General features: G+C 44.7%; 1 protein-coding gene across 4 annotated transcripts in view; it reads right to left on the bottom strand.

Moving 5' to 3' along the window:
• ARHGEF9 (Cdc42 guanine nucleotide exchange factor 9) overlaps positions 1-14,678 on the bottom strand; it is a 130,794-nt gene extending 116,116 nt beyond the window's left edge. For 2 of the 4 annotated variants that reach the window (XM_030934403.1, XM_010372292.2), the window contains exon 1: positions 13,845-14,678. Coding sequence is in view for 1 of the 4 variants with exons in the window: in XM_010372291.2 (XP_010370593.1) it covers positions 13,834-13,842 (9 nt within the window). In the remaining 3 variants the exon portion in view is untranslated. Of the gene's footprint in view, positions 1-13,833 lie in introns of all 4 variants that reach the window. The other 2 variants (XM_010372291.2, XM_030934404.1) reach the window with 2 other exon arrangements.
• Between the last annotated feature and the right edge of the window lie 386 nt (positions 14,679-15,064).

Genomic DNA, 15,064 nt, shown 5'->3' with positions numbered 1-15,064 from the left:
CTGAAACTCATGTTTCTTGACCTCAAAGTCAAAGCTGAGAAATGGGCATGAGGCTGTTATAGTTAATAGTAACCCAACTGAGGCTCTGAGGATGCTGCTCCCAGGCAAGCCTGGTATTCCCCGGCTACCTGTCTCCGTGCTTCCCACCCTTCCCTAAGACCCAATCTAGGGCCCTGTCTTTCCAGCTTCAGCCTTTGGTACCAAGGACCACAAAGGTTTCCCCAGGACACCATGACCTGGTTTCCAGCTTGAGGAACTCTAAAAATAGCAGGTCTTCATTAGTGGGGCCAGATGGCCCAAGATGCTGTGCCTAGGGGCTAGGTTGTGGTCATTAAGGATGTGGCTGGTCTCAGGCCACCACTAACCCAGGAGAGGGTGGGCCACTGCCCAAAGGCATCTCCTGCTTATGCATCCTACCACTTCCGCTCACATGCTAACACCCACAATTTAGATATATTTACTCTAGTCCAGGTTGTTATTTAATTCCCAAGAAAGATGAACTTTAATATTCAGTGACTTTAGGCCTTCTGGGACATTGCTTCATAACCATATCACTCTACAATTGTTTTTAAGTGAACTGGGGGATGAAGGAGTAGGCTCAAGCTTTCTGCACTGATCATTCCCAATTTGCGTTTTCCATTCTTCTTCATCTGCCTATTAACTCACATCTGAGGGCTTTGCTCTGAACACTGTTTACCTTACAGAGACTGCTACAAAACATGCCATCTTGAACATCCATTTTATTACTGAGCTTACTGCCCTCTCCAGTCTAATTTCAAGGTCAAAGGAGAGCCAGAGCAAACTTATGGAGGCCCACCAGCTGGGACCAGTACCCTCTCATGCCCACTTAGAAGAAAGTGACAGCTGGCTGGCCCTAAGGGAAGGACGTGTTCTGCATCAAAATGTGTCCCACAGGGCTGTGTGGAGCATGTGGATATGTCCCATAGGTGTGTTCAAGTGTGACTCAACACTCAAGTGTGGAGTGTTGTTTGCCCAAGTATGTCTTTAGGAGTGTGTATCTCAGGTACAGAAGTGCATGCCCTGGGTAAGAGTATATCTGAGAGTGCATCTTAGCATGCCACATATGTATGTGGGTGCACAATTGTGCCTTATATGCATCCATGTGCATTCACACATGCAGATGTGCACAAGCATCCCTCATGTGTGTTCCTGTGTGTGTATCCTGCCTGTGCTGAGAATGTACAAGTGTGAATATTCCTCCCATGTTTAAATGAATGTGTGTTCCAAGTGTGTTAATGTGAAAATATGCTCCAGCTGTGTGTCCCATGTGTGTCCCAAATACAGCCCATGTGTCTGAGTATGTGTACGTGTGCATTGCATATTATCTATCATGTATGTGTATGTGAAGGTACGGGCATAGAGAATGGATAGACAGCAAAGCTGAACCAATTTTCTTCCCCATCAATTTGTTTCTAACAGCTTTCCTTCAAGTCTGGGTCAATCTGCTCTTAAGCAGGACAAAAGACCTGCGTTCAAATTTCATCTCTGTCACTTCCTGAATGTGGTAATCACGGGTGCTTTTCCCAAGAGGCTTAGCCACCCATCCTTCATCTAAAGAGCCTCATAAATGTAAGGTAAATTAGCCAATGGTTGAATAGAGAGAATGGGTAAAGATCAAGGACAAATTCTAAGACTTTGGGCAAGTTCCTGCCTCTCCTTAGACCTCAGTTTCCCCAGCAGCACACTGAAGGAACGAGCTCAATGCATGGGTTCCTCTCACTGTTACCCAGTCACTTATCAGCTAAAGTACTATGGACAAACTCTCTTCCCTCCTCCCAACACCACAAAGAACCAGTGTGTAGATATGTGTATGTGGATTAGCACCTGCAGATGTCTCATCCCAGCTAGGCCCTCTCTAACCCTCAGCAAGCTATTGGTTGTCTCCCTATTTCTGTCATTCCACACTCATTTTCCCAGTGGCCTGAACCAACTGGCGTAAAAGCAATGGCATACAATCTCCACCAAAGCCCAGGCAAAATGACATGTATTTTATCCAAATCACTCTTCTCCATCCTTTGTGATGACCATAGACACTATGGTAAAGAGCCAGCTTTTTAGGATCAAGGCCCAGTCTTTAAGAACACGGCCAGATAAACCCACAAAGAGAAAACATCCAAACTAAGTAGGTCACAAAAGACTACAGAATCTGGGGCCACTTTTCTTTATTTTAAAAGGCCTTTCATGTATCCCTGGACAATATGATATCCAGATGAATTTATTGTAGACCCAGTGGATGCACCAAAGTACCAATTAATGGTTCAATGCCAACCTATCCCGTTATCCAGTAGCATCTGACTACTTCTTTCTTCTATCTTGATTAACTTTTGTAAAAAGGCTTAGAGCCAGGTGTGGTGGCTCACTCCTGTAATCCCAGCATTTTGGGAGGCTGAGGTGGGTGGATCACTTGAGGTCAGGAATTTGAGACTAGCCTGGCCAACATGGCAAAACCCCGTCTCTACTAGAAACAAAAAAATTAGCTGGGCTTGGTGGCACGCAGGAGAATTGCTTGAACCTGGGAGGCGGAAGTTGCAGTGAGCTGAGATTCCACCACTGCACTCCAGCCTGGGTGACAGAGCAAGACTCCGTCTCAAAAAATAAACAAATAAACAACAGCAACAAAATACTTAGAAGCAAACTACAGAAGGAATCTTAATAAATGGTTTGCCTAGAGATACTTGGTACTGGTGAGTTGGTAATACCTAACTCCATATGCTGTGTTCTTCCTAGCACACCACTGACTTTACGATACAGTACTGACCTGAGTCAATCAAAACAATTCTCTGAGCTTCAATTTCCTTAGCCATAAAATTGGGAAAATAATCTTGGCTTTGGCCACCTCATAGTGTAATGGAGAAAAGAACCTGTGTCAGGAGCAGAAGACTATATAATAGTCTTTATCTTCTTGTCCTGTCCCCAGATCAGTGAGATGTTTCCAAACAAAATAATGCAAGTATAAGTGAAGATAATGCAAGTATAAGTTGATTTGTTCTACACAGCTCATTGGGCAAGAACCTGAAATTTCTAAAGCAATTTTTGATCATATCATGAAAATTCAATAATCCATCACAAATTCTAGCCAAGGATCTAGGGGCCAAGAATTGTTTTTTAATTGCCATGTCACTAAGTGGTTTATGGCTTGATGGACTTAAGAAGGTGCTAAATAAAAACACAATTCATTTTGGTTTTCTTCCAAGTCCCTCTTTTAACTTTGCAGGAGATGAGCAGAGAGAAAGTTAGTCTGCTATTCATAGCAACATGTATGTGACTGCATGCAAAATGGAGCTTGGGATAAATAAAGAAAGCTTATTTAAAAACAACAACAACAACGAAAATCAAAAAACAAAACAGTTTTCCACCAAGCACCCAAGACATGGGTCAGGTCACAGGGCCTTTCTTCTTCCAAGGGAAAGAAGTAAAAAGAGTCTTCCAAAAATGACAGAGAGAAATGAGGGACAGAAACAATGCGGTTTGTTCAAGGTCACACAGCAACTGACTTCACATTTGCACCTCCATTTTACTCATGTGTACATCTTTCATTCAACCAAACCTTTATAGAGGGCTTACTGAGTGTCAGGCCTCCACTGGGGCAGTCATCCACAGATAATTTCTGCCTGAACTGAAAAATAGCAAACTCCTAGTTCTGTGACACACTGCTTTCCATCACACCACACAGGTTTCCCCAAACAACCCTTGAAAGACCACAGTGGCTTGCACATCTCGTAGGTCCAGGAATTCACATCCTTGCTAGGCAATGTTCTAATTCCAGCACTACTACCAATGTACCACATTTCCTTGGGCAAGTCCTTTTCTTCTCTGGGCCTAGTTCCCCAGCTTCCACAATGAGGAGATTAGAATCAGGACAGCTCCAGCACCCCTTTTTCTAGAAAATATAGCTGTCTGCAGTGACTTTAAGTGGCACTATAATTTCCAGAGCTGAAGCCCAGAAGGCCAGGCTGGAAGCAGCTATGTGACAGTAAGTCTTTGAACATTCTTTTTCTCACCTGTGAAATGGAGATAATCTCAGCTCTACCCACTTCATAAGGCCACAGAGAAAATCAAGTGAGATGATGTACAAAACCCACTGAAAAGCCTAAGACTGTTCAAGAGGAGTAGTCAAGAATCAAGTGAGTATCCACTAGCCCCAGTTGCTTTCCTCTTAATCCAAGTAGAGTGTATGTCTTCCCATGCAGTTCAGCTGGTTGCATGCTCCAAAGGAAATTAATAAATCCCCCCACTCCCTTTGGGTCCTAAGCACAAAGCAGTCTCATCATTTTGCTTTTGTTCTGGGCCCTCCTGCCACGCAGGGCTTATCAGAGCCCCTCCTAGAGATGCCTAGCTCGTCCTCTGCCTTTATCCCAATGCCAAGGCACCTACTGCCCAGCCTTCTTGCCACCCTGCACAATTCACAGAGGGAGGAGGGAGAGAGTAGGTGGAGGAGAGGCTGTGGGAGGTTCAGCTAAAAGTAGCTACTGCCTTTAGGCACCACACTCTGAGGGGGTGGGGGGTGGGCTCTTGGTACATCCTTCCTGCAGCCAGCTGGGCACGGAGGTGCATGGCTTTCCTTTCTCTAATGAAGGCAGGCAGGCGGAGAAATCAGCTGCCAAAGCCATTCCCAGAGCTGGCTATGGATGTGCAGTGCCGGCCTCCTCTGGGCCCTGAGGGTACATGGCCACTCACAGGGCTGCATCTACTGCTCTCTGCCTCAGGAGAGCTAATGTGGCCTTCAGGAGACTCTGTGTTCCCCTCACCCCCATCACACTCCCTGGAACTTCAAGGACTACTAACAGGCCTGCTCCCCCTCCAGGAGGTTATATAATGCTCTTGTTCTCCCAGCCTCTCATCAGCTTGTTTTCTCCAACCAAACCTGAAAGAGCATTCAGGTCTCTGATCCAGCCAAGAGAGGAGAGAGCCAGAAACCTATAGGGGAGGTAGCAAGTTACAGCAGGCAAGAGCCCTATTTAAAGAATCAGAATCCCAGAACCATCACTGCAACCTTGGACACATCCCTTTCCCCTCCTGTGCCTTAGTTTTCTCACTTGTAAAAAAAGGAGTGGGGGCAGTGTGTTGTACTAGGCACTTTAATATCTGCCCCTATGTGATTCTCTGTAAATCCTGGCCACTTAAATGAAATACCCACCCCCATCACACAACACTATCCAAGGGTTCCCTATCTCCCCAAGCACTATGGCTGGACTTGGCAGAGCCATCTCCACTTTTCTAATTCCAGTTCCTCTAGTGACCAAAATATGCATAGGCAAGATGATTGCCTGGAACTTTAGACTCTGTCCTACATACCTGCCCCATGCCCATTTCAACCAGACCAGCTGTGCTTTTTCCTGTTTTATATAGAAGCTTCTGGCTAACATTCCATTTGAGAACATGGCTCTTCTACTGAAACCACTCTCACTTTAGTGACATGGAAACTGAGACCCAGGTGGGAAGGGCCTTGATCAAGATCTGGCAGCAAAGTAGGTACAGAGTCAGGGCTTAATCCTAGGGTTCCTGAGGCCTTTTCTTGTTTTTTCTCCTATTGCATGTCTGTCTTCCATATGCTATCCTTCTGCCATGCATGTACAACTTTCCTTCTTCTCTGCTACCAACACTCAAACTTGGTGCTCAAAGATCAATGCCCAATTCCTATCAGGGGCCTGGAACTAGCACATAAGAGTGATAAGGGCAAGAGAAAAACTGGCCTGAACACATCCCTCTCTAAACCTTTTTCCTTCCTCCACATTGCCCCTTTTGCTCCTTTCTTCAAAGCTTCCTCCTGAATACTGCTCTATGTCAGTAAAACCCCTTTAATTCTCAGAGTTATGACTGCATCCTGACCACAGAGTTCACTATGCGGGCTATACCAGAAGCACTGCAGGATGTGGTATCAAGACGCCTAGGTTCTAGGTCACTAGAACTACCACTACCACTAGTCACTACCACTACCTGTGTGACATTGAGTAAGCTGCTTAATCTCTATGAGCCTCACTTTCTTAACTAGTTGTAGGTTTGAGGAAGAAGTCCATGAAATAAATAGGAAACCTTATTTGTTGAAATTCTTATTAATAGAAGTAGTATTATTAACCAAGTGAATGGCTACTTAAAATACTGCAGGAAGGGGCTCTGAGCTGTCAAAGCAATCCATCTTTTTCAGACCTATGAGACTGGTTCTATATCTATGAGAGGCAATTCTCAATTATCCATATGACATATTTCTTTAATAAACAGAATCCCAAACTGGCACACCCTTGCTACTCAATTCACTGTACCACTTCCTTCCCTGTTTGGCAGCCAGTGCATGTTCATACAGTCTTCTTTCCTGCTTGGCAGCCAGAGTGTGCTCAAAGAATACAACCTAGGTTCACTTGTTCTAAAAGAAACGTAAGCCAAGTATAATTAAGAAGGCAAAACTGCTATCCTTAAAACCATTCTGTGTATTCTAAACCTGCTAAAATGGATCTCTGGATTACCTGCTAGATTTAAATAATATCTGTACTCGTGTTGATCACAAAATAAGCACATATTGTTGAAGCTAGAAGAAATCTTTGAAGTCATCAAATTCACCCATCCTTATTTTGCTGATGAAGAAAACCAAATTTCAGAGGACAGAAGTAGTTTGCCTGAGGTCACTAGTAAATGAGCAGAATCTTCCCCTTCATGATAGCAAATGTGTAGGAACTGAATTTTTTTTTATTCCTGAAGGGTTCAAACCATCTCACAGCTGATTATTTTAAATACAATTAGGTCTCCGGACTACTCATTCCCTAGGGTTGATTCCTCCTTTTTAGAGTGAGCACAAGCCCCTGGAACTTATCAAGGCCCCCACAGTCCTAGAATAAAATCTCACCATCTGTGAAGCTTGCCTAGTCACATGTGTGATAAGTCAGACAGACTGAGCTAACATTTCCTATGAAGCATTCCACAGCAGTCATTCTTATCCCTGGCTAAACATTCCCATCATCTCAGAGAACTTTTAGAAAAATATTGATGCCAGGAAGTCACTACGACCAACTCAATCAGATCTCTCCCAAAGATTCTAGGAATTGTTGTTACTCTTAATATTCCAGGTGATTCCAACGTGCAGCCAGTGCTGAGAACCACTGGGTTAATGGAAACAATTAAGTAAAACAACAAGAGAAACATACACAAAGAGTTTCCGGAACTCTTTGAGCATAAAATAATATTCTGTTTTAAAGCTAAACCCATTATGTCCTGCTTTTTCAAAGAGGAGAAAGTAATACACAGAAACTACAGTTGTAGTACTGACCCTCCGCCAAATTCTGAACCCAGTTTAGAAACATTCGCTTTGTAGGCACAGAAAGAAAACAAGAAGCTCTGGAGCCCATAACCAGATTTACCATGAGTAAGAGGTCAAGTAACTTATACTCCCTTTTCTGATGGGGCTATCAGTTTGGCAGACGCTTGCTAAGAACCTAGCATATCTTTATGCCCATAAAGCATACAACAAATCTATCATGCTATGTTATTCACATTAACACCTTGGTAGGATAAATGCTGGCACAGCCAGGTGCAGTCTGCACGGGTTGACCAGATACATACAAAAATTAACATGTCCCAACTCCAAGAGGGGCTCTGGTGAGGTGACAGAAGAGCTAGCACTAATCATATCATAGTAAACATTTCTTTGAATCAACAATTCAAATGAAATTTATTCAGTGTTCAAATAATGCAACACTAGAAGAAGCTGCTAACCTGTTATGTGACATGAAGAAAAAAAATAAAAACCTCCCAAAGGCTAGAACGATAGTCCAACCAAACAAAATAGAGTTTAACTGATGCAGTGCTAGAAGTGACTGCTAATTTGTAGCACAGCATGAAGAAAAAAGTTTAAAATTCACAGAAAGCTAGAATAATGGACCAACATATCAAGACAAAATGTCGCAAATTTGGTTCAAAAAAACCCTAAAGTGGCCAACTTCACAAGAGAGTAGAGGACTGGACTAGACAGGAAAGGGTTTGGACCTACATGCTCAAAGGCTGAGTCTTAACCCTGGCTGCATATTTGAATCACCTCGGGGAACTTTAAATTAAAAAAATAAATAAATAAAGCTCCCTGGGATCTAGCCCATGAAAATTAAATCAGAATCTCTCAGATAGGGGGCCTGGCATGGGTATTTAAAAAAAAGCTTCCCAAGTGATCTGAATGTTCAGTGAGGGTTGAGAATCAGTAGAAGGCTGCATTATTAGACATTTCACAGACAAAACAAAGTTCTTTTGCATTTGATCTCAGTCAGGTGGCACCTAGAGTAGCATGAACAGCTCTGGGCAGCACATTTTTAAAGAAATATAGAAAAATAAGTGTGCTCCAAAGAGAAGAACAATTGTATGAAAACTACAGTTCCTTCAAAACATTCTGTATTTTAGGCTTCAGCAATTCACACTGGCCTTTCACCTTGAAGATCCCAAATAGTGAGTTTTCATAAAATTAAATAGAACTCATTAATGTATATTCAAGACAAAAAGGCATTTTATAGAATGAAAATTCTGAGCAAAAGTGCTATACAAATGAAAGTTATTAAAAAGCATTAAAAACGTGAGTAGCTGAAGAAGCTAGTATGACTTCAGGGATGACTCCCAAATCTCCCTCCCTGCTGCCCCTGCCTCTGCCCCTGCCCCTGCCCCTGCCTCTGCCTTTCCCTTCCCTTCCCTTCCCTTCCCTTCCCTTCCTTCCTTCCCTCCCTCCCTCCCTCCCTCTCTCCCTCCTTCCTTCCTTCCTTCCTTTCTTCCTTCCTTCTTTTTTTTTTGTGATGGAGTCTCGCTCTGTCACTCAGGCTGGAGTGCAGTGGCACAATCTTGGCTCACTGCATCCTCCTCCTCCTGGGTTCAAGCCATTCTCCTGCCTCAGCCTCCCGAGTGGCTGGGACTACCAGCGCATGCCACCATGCCCGGCTAATTTTTGTATTTTTAGTAGAGACAGGGTTTCACCATGTTGGCCAGGCTGGTCTTGAAATCCTCACCTCAGGTGATCCACCCGCCTCAGCCTCCCAAAGTGCTGGGATTACAGGCATGAGCCATTGCGTCAGGCCCTCCCTCCCCACATTCAACATCACACTACCTAGGAATGACCAACTCTGACTCTCCTCTCTGTTTGAAAGGCAGACCCACTCCCATCCCAACAATCTTGCTGACCCTTACTTTCCTCATCTGTAAAACTGGGAATAACAATCATCTCTACTCACTTCACAAGGCTGATGTGATGCTCAAGTTAGAAAGGATGTGAAATTGCTGTGTAAACTCTATAGGCCCATGTGCTGATAAGGAGTTATTAGTATTGTCATTACTGGACTGCTTCCTGAGCCTTCTCTCCCCTCTAGGTTCTTCCCCTTCTAGTTTTTCCTCTTTGTACTTTGGTGCTAGAGCAAAGTACAATAAACTAAATACTCTACAGAGCTAGATCCACCTAAGACAGAAGGAGACATTCTGGGCAGATACTGGAGAAGCTAAACTTTCATCAAGGATTCTTGGAAAGCCAGAGATTTGGTTGGCCTAGAACAAGTTGCAGAGCTGGAAATAAGAGCTAGAGAGTCCAAGATTCCCCTCCTCCATTCCATTTCTTGGGGCAAAGCCACTGGAGCTAGATCCAGATGCCTTGTAGGAGGTCTTCTGAAGAGGCAGTTATTTTGGGAGAAAAGGCTCAATTCTTACATCCCTGCCCAGAGCAAGCACTCTGCAGGCCAAGGGACCAGAGGCTGAGATGGCAGACAAAGGTTAAAGAGGAAGACATGCTTTGTTACCATCCCTCAAACCACCAGACTGTGACCTCTGGCTGCTCTCAATCTGGGCCTTACCTCAAGGGCAGAAGAGCACCTCACCTACAGCCTTGTTGGAATCTTTCAGCTCCCTAGTAGCTGAATCACACACACACACACACACACACACCGGTGGGTGAGAGTCTCTGAGCCAGGGTCCAACCCCTGTTCACCAGCTCCATTATCAAACTTGTTCTTTCAACTTGTCCAGCCTCCCCCGTCAGAAACTACTACACCAAAACCACAGAAAGAAAAATTCTCAAATTCTATAAAGCTAGGCTGATCGGGATTCCCCAAGCCACAGACAAAATTGGGGCACACTGCACAAGCACACTGCAGGTTCTGACAGATGGAGGCTGTCTCAATGGAAGAATGCTGTTCAGTTTGTTCCCACCAAGATATCACTTCACCCCCTCCCTGATGCAGCCAAAAGTCAGGGTGAAAAAATTTGTTTTTTCAGGGTCTGCAGGGCTTCTGGCACTAAAGCTAGGCAGTGAAATGGCAGTTAATCTTAAGGAGATGGGACTGACTAGAAAGGAATTTGAACCCAGGAGTTTTCTAATAAACAATCTCATAGCTGGATGAGGCTAAGCTGTATATGTCTGCTGTGGACATGTTTCCAAGGCATTTGCGGGAAATGGGGATTCTATTCTTTCTTTTTTCCCTCCCCAAAAGCATCTCTCCAAGTCCCGCTAGGCTCTGGCCCTCTTTCTCTAGAGTTACTGGTGCCTGGGCCTTTAAAGGGTGGGCTCTGGAGCCCAGTGGGTGCTCAGTGATACAGGGGTTGCTAGGATACTAGTAGAGGGCATTTTCTTTAATAATTTGATGGGGATCCGGGAGCCAAAATCCTTAAGCTGGGATTTTGCCCCTCCTACATAGCAAAAGCTTATCCTCTACTCAAAGGGGCCATAGAGGCGGGAAGGGAATGGAGGAGCTTTATTGGGAAAAGTTGGGACAAATCAGAGAGGAAAAGTCCTCTTGTCTTTTTTACTTCTCACCCATTTACAGTGGGGAGGTGGGAGGAGGAGGTGGTGCCAGGGGTGGGAAGAAAGGGAGAAGGAGAAAGGTTAAGAGAGAAGGCAGAGGAGGAAGGAAAAAAGAAGACAAGTCAAAATGCATAGGGTTCCACTTCTCTGGGCTGCATTTCTCATTTTCTCCCACTCTTTTTTTGCTAGAGAAAAATGTCCTCACAAGTCTGAAGGAGAAATGCCAAACCTTTAGGATTCACACAAGTAAAAAGTCACAGTGCTACCTTTTGTTCTCTACTCTCAGATTCCCTTCTGGTTGCTAGATGGTGGCCTGCCATCTGGCTAGCAACATCCCTTTATTTGCCTGGAGACAATTTTAAAAGCGCTAACCCATTTCAACAGCTAAATTACTAATGGAAGGGCTCATTCAAGACACCTCCTTAGCCTGAGGGGTTTTAGGTGGTGAAAAGAGGACTGGCATGTGTGATACCCATCCATCCCAGCATTTGTGAAATCCTTATAGGTCCTAGCACAAGGAGGCCATTCAGAACTCTGGAACTCAACACCATCTTTCCTCATTCCTACCACCACACCCCGCATCCACACTCAGGAGTGTGCTCCCCCACACACCCCGCCATGAACATACTGCCACACACCCTACACACATACATTCCCAGAGGCTTTCTGGCAAAGGTCTGTCAGGCTCACAGAGGATAAGGTATTTCCTGACACTACTTAAGTCATAAACTGAGATCAAAGACTAGTCTCAGAGACCCCTGCTCCCCTTGGGGGAAAAAAAGTCAAAAAGCATTCCCTTATTGCTGTCCCAGTTTCCTTCCCAAATAACTAGGCAAAAAAAAACATCCCTTAGCTTAAACTTGTTATCCAGGCTCTACTACCAGATATCCTTCCCCTCCTCCCATCACCCTTTGATTAACATTTTGTTTTCCTTTTCACTTGTCTTTCCAGTTCATCTCCCCCTCCCCCCACTCCCACTGACTTCAAGTGTCTAGGGGGTCATAAAATCATAAAATGCAAGAACTTGGAGGTCACCTAGTGGAACCATCCAAAAATGCCAATGTTACTGGGAATCCCAAACCCACCGAGGAGGAAAAAAAGTGCCCAAGGTCAAACAGCTGCTGAATGGAAAAAACAAAAAACAAAACAAAACAAAAAAAAACAGGTCTGCAGCTGCCCAGCAAAAAGCCATTCCCCACTCTCCAACACTGTATCAAAACAAAGTGCCCAGACAAGATATAAGCTTACTTCAAATAATACACTGAAGCTAAGGGAAAAAAAAAAAAAAAAAAACTCACTAAATTATCTTTGCAAAGAAATAGGTTCTCAGTTCCATCCAGGGGGTCTCCATAAACGGACCAAAGAGTAATTAATAAGAATCAATGCCAGCAAACTTCCCAGATCATGTTTACACCATGGTACTCATTTCATTAAAACCTCAGCTTCTCACCCGCACCAAGTCAAGGATAGCATGCTTTGAGGCCCAAAACCCCCTCTGACACCATTAAATAATACTTTCTGGGTCCTGTGGCCAAGACAAATTCAAAGGCCCCCTTCACAGCCTCTCTCCTTTCAGAACCATTTCCAAAGAGACTGAACAACCGGACATGGAACTTGACAGCATAATGACAGCAGATTTGCACATCAGACATGAACAGCCACCCACATGGGTGGAGGGGGAGCATGTGTGTAGATGTGTATGTGCCCTGATTCACTGCTATAATACATGAGCCATAAATGGCATTATTTCAAGCCAGGTAAGCAATGGAATGGGGAAGGCCTGCCTACATTAACAGGGGAGAAAAAAAAAAAACGCAAAAAAACAAGTATTATACAGACTGGCATCGCAGACATTTTTTTTTACTGGCTCTGCCAAGAGCTTTCTCAGAGGAAACGGAAATATAAAAATAATAGCAATAGCAATAATAACAGAAACCACCACTACCATCTGATACAGACAAGCAGTCATATCTCAAACTGAAATGTTGCTTCCAGCTCATGTTTTCCATGCTCTTATCCCTTTCCATCTAGACATTTTTGGTTTTTGGTGATCAAATTTAGCACCAAAATTTGGTAACTCTTAATTTAGCACATTACAGACTTTCAGTTTGTTATGGGACTGTTTCAATTACAGAGACCTCTGATCTTAAAGTAACAAACAAGGGAGCAAACAATAACATCACCACTTTCTCATCAACCTTATCAAGTTATATTTAAAATGTAGTTCAAGAACATCATTGCAAACGAGATTACCCCAAAGGAGCCATATCCAAATACTATTATTCCCAAGGTGAATAAAGAGCTGGGTTCGTGTGTGTGTTTGATGAGACAGACAAAATCCCCAAAATCAAATCCAGGGCTACAATCTTTGGGAAAGGGAGCCCAAATAGCTCCTGTCAAAGTCCTCTCTTGCCAGTTCAAAAAATCAGAGAATGCTTTTACATACTATTTCATGATTCCAAAGACACTGACATTTTAAATATCTTAAAGCTTTAAGGTTCAAGAAGTGATTTAAATGTGGCTTCTTTCAAAATTGAACCCTGGAGAGCAAACTGAGATTCAAAGGACACAGTCACCAACTGCCAGCACAACAGACCTGTGTCACTTCCCAAATTCTTGCTTCTCATTAGAGACTAAAGAATCATTTTCCCTAAATCCATTCCTTGCATCGATTATTTTCTCTCTAAATATCCAGTGCAAATACTGTCTTTCCCACGATTGCAAATATTCATCATGCTCTTCCACAAACCCTTTTCCCCTCAAACAAACCCAAATGCACTCCTGATGGCAAGAGAAAAATTTTGACTAAAATTCCCTGATGGAGTTTAAAGGTAGTCTTCAAGGAAATGAGTTGAGAAGACACCACAGACTGCAAAGCCACTGTTTAAGGACGCAGAGCTTGCTCCATGAATGCCACATAGATTAAAAACGCACACACGCATGCACACTTAAATAAAAAGCATTTCTTCATCAACAATTTCACTCAAGCAATAGGCAACTTTAAGAAGGCACGGGCATTCTTAAAAGACAAGACACGACAAAAGATTTAGGGAGAGATAATATACCAACGTCATACATATCACAGCGAGGCCATGTTGAAGCTCAAAACGTTTTCCCCCCTGAGTAAGAAAGCTTGTTCTTTCTCTCTCTTTCCCTGTCTGTCTGTGATTTTTTTTTTTCTCGGTGGCTCTCGGGATGAAATCAAAGCGAGAGTTCGCGACAGCTCAGGTGGCTGGACTCCATTCAGCGCGTTCCCAGGAAAAACATGAGTATGACATTGACAAGCAGGAGGACTACAATCACGGCAAAAACGACTACAGTTTGCACATCCAGGGTCATGGTGCAATGCAGAACACTGTAGTGTTCCAGGTGGGGGGCCGGCAGATTGGGAGATGTCAGTCTCTGTTCTGTCAGACTGTCCATACAGCCACCATACTAGAAAGGAGAGGAGGAGGTAGGATGGTTAGGGAAGGGCTGGGTTTGGCGCCCGAGTTTAGTCGGGGGGAGGGGAGGGGGATGGGGACAGGGGTGCTTGGTTTCCCCCTTCTCAGGATTGGGCTGATCTTTCGTCCCTAGCTGAGAAATCTTAGCTTGCGCTGAAGTCGGCAGAGTCCAGCATTCTCTCTCGGGCGCCACGGGAAAGGCAAAATCCTAGCTTTCAAAGGGAAAGGCGGGGGGAACCTGTGAGTGGTTCTCCGGCGCCTGCTCAGTCTGTCCGGGCGTGCGTCCGTCCGCCTGCCTGGCTACCGGTCAGTCTCAGTCTCCCCTACTCCCTTTAGTTCGCTCGCTTTCCTAAGCTTGCTCGCTCTCTTCGCTGGGCTCCTGGCTGCCAGACAATCGTTCGATCCCTGCCTTGCTGGCCCTATCCCTCTTCTCTCCCCATCCCCCGCTCAGCCCATAGGCTGCCTTTTTATTCACCGAGCGACTGCGGGCGCTTGCGTGAGGCACGGCCAGAGCCACTGACATACCCGCCGACCAATAACAGGTGCCGCAGTACACGTTCGCTGCCCAGGGGCGGGACTTGCGCTGGCGTGCTAGCCGCGACCGCCAATCAGAGAGCTCAAGGCTCCCAAGCAAGCTCGCTCTCTCCAGACCGGCGAGAGTCACCAGGCACCAGTTCTGGTTTGGGGGTGGGGAGCTTCTTGTGGGCGGATAGAGGGGGTATATAAGGAGATGGGGGAGGAAAAGAACTGGGAAAGAGGGAGGGAAGGGACCCAATAGGATGCAGAGGGAGGAGATCACGTGAAGAGGGAGAAAAAGAAGAAAACACCAGGAGGAAGGAGAAGAGAGGGAAGA

The sequence above is a fragment of the Rhinopithecus roxellana genome, chromosome 7, assembly GCF_007565055.1.
Source record: "Rhinopithecus roxellana isolate Shanxi Qingling chromosome 7, ASM756505v1, whole genome shotgun sequence".
Lineage (NCBI taxonomy): Eukaryota > Metazoa > Chordata > Mammalia > Primates > Cercopithecidae > Rhinopithecus > Rhinopithecus roxellana.
Note: the sequence above shows the minus strand (reverse complement) of the source record. Positions and strands in the feature narration are given on the sequence as shown.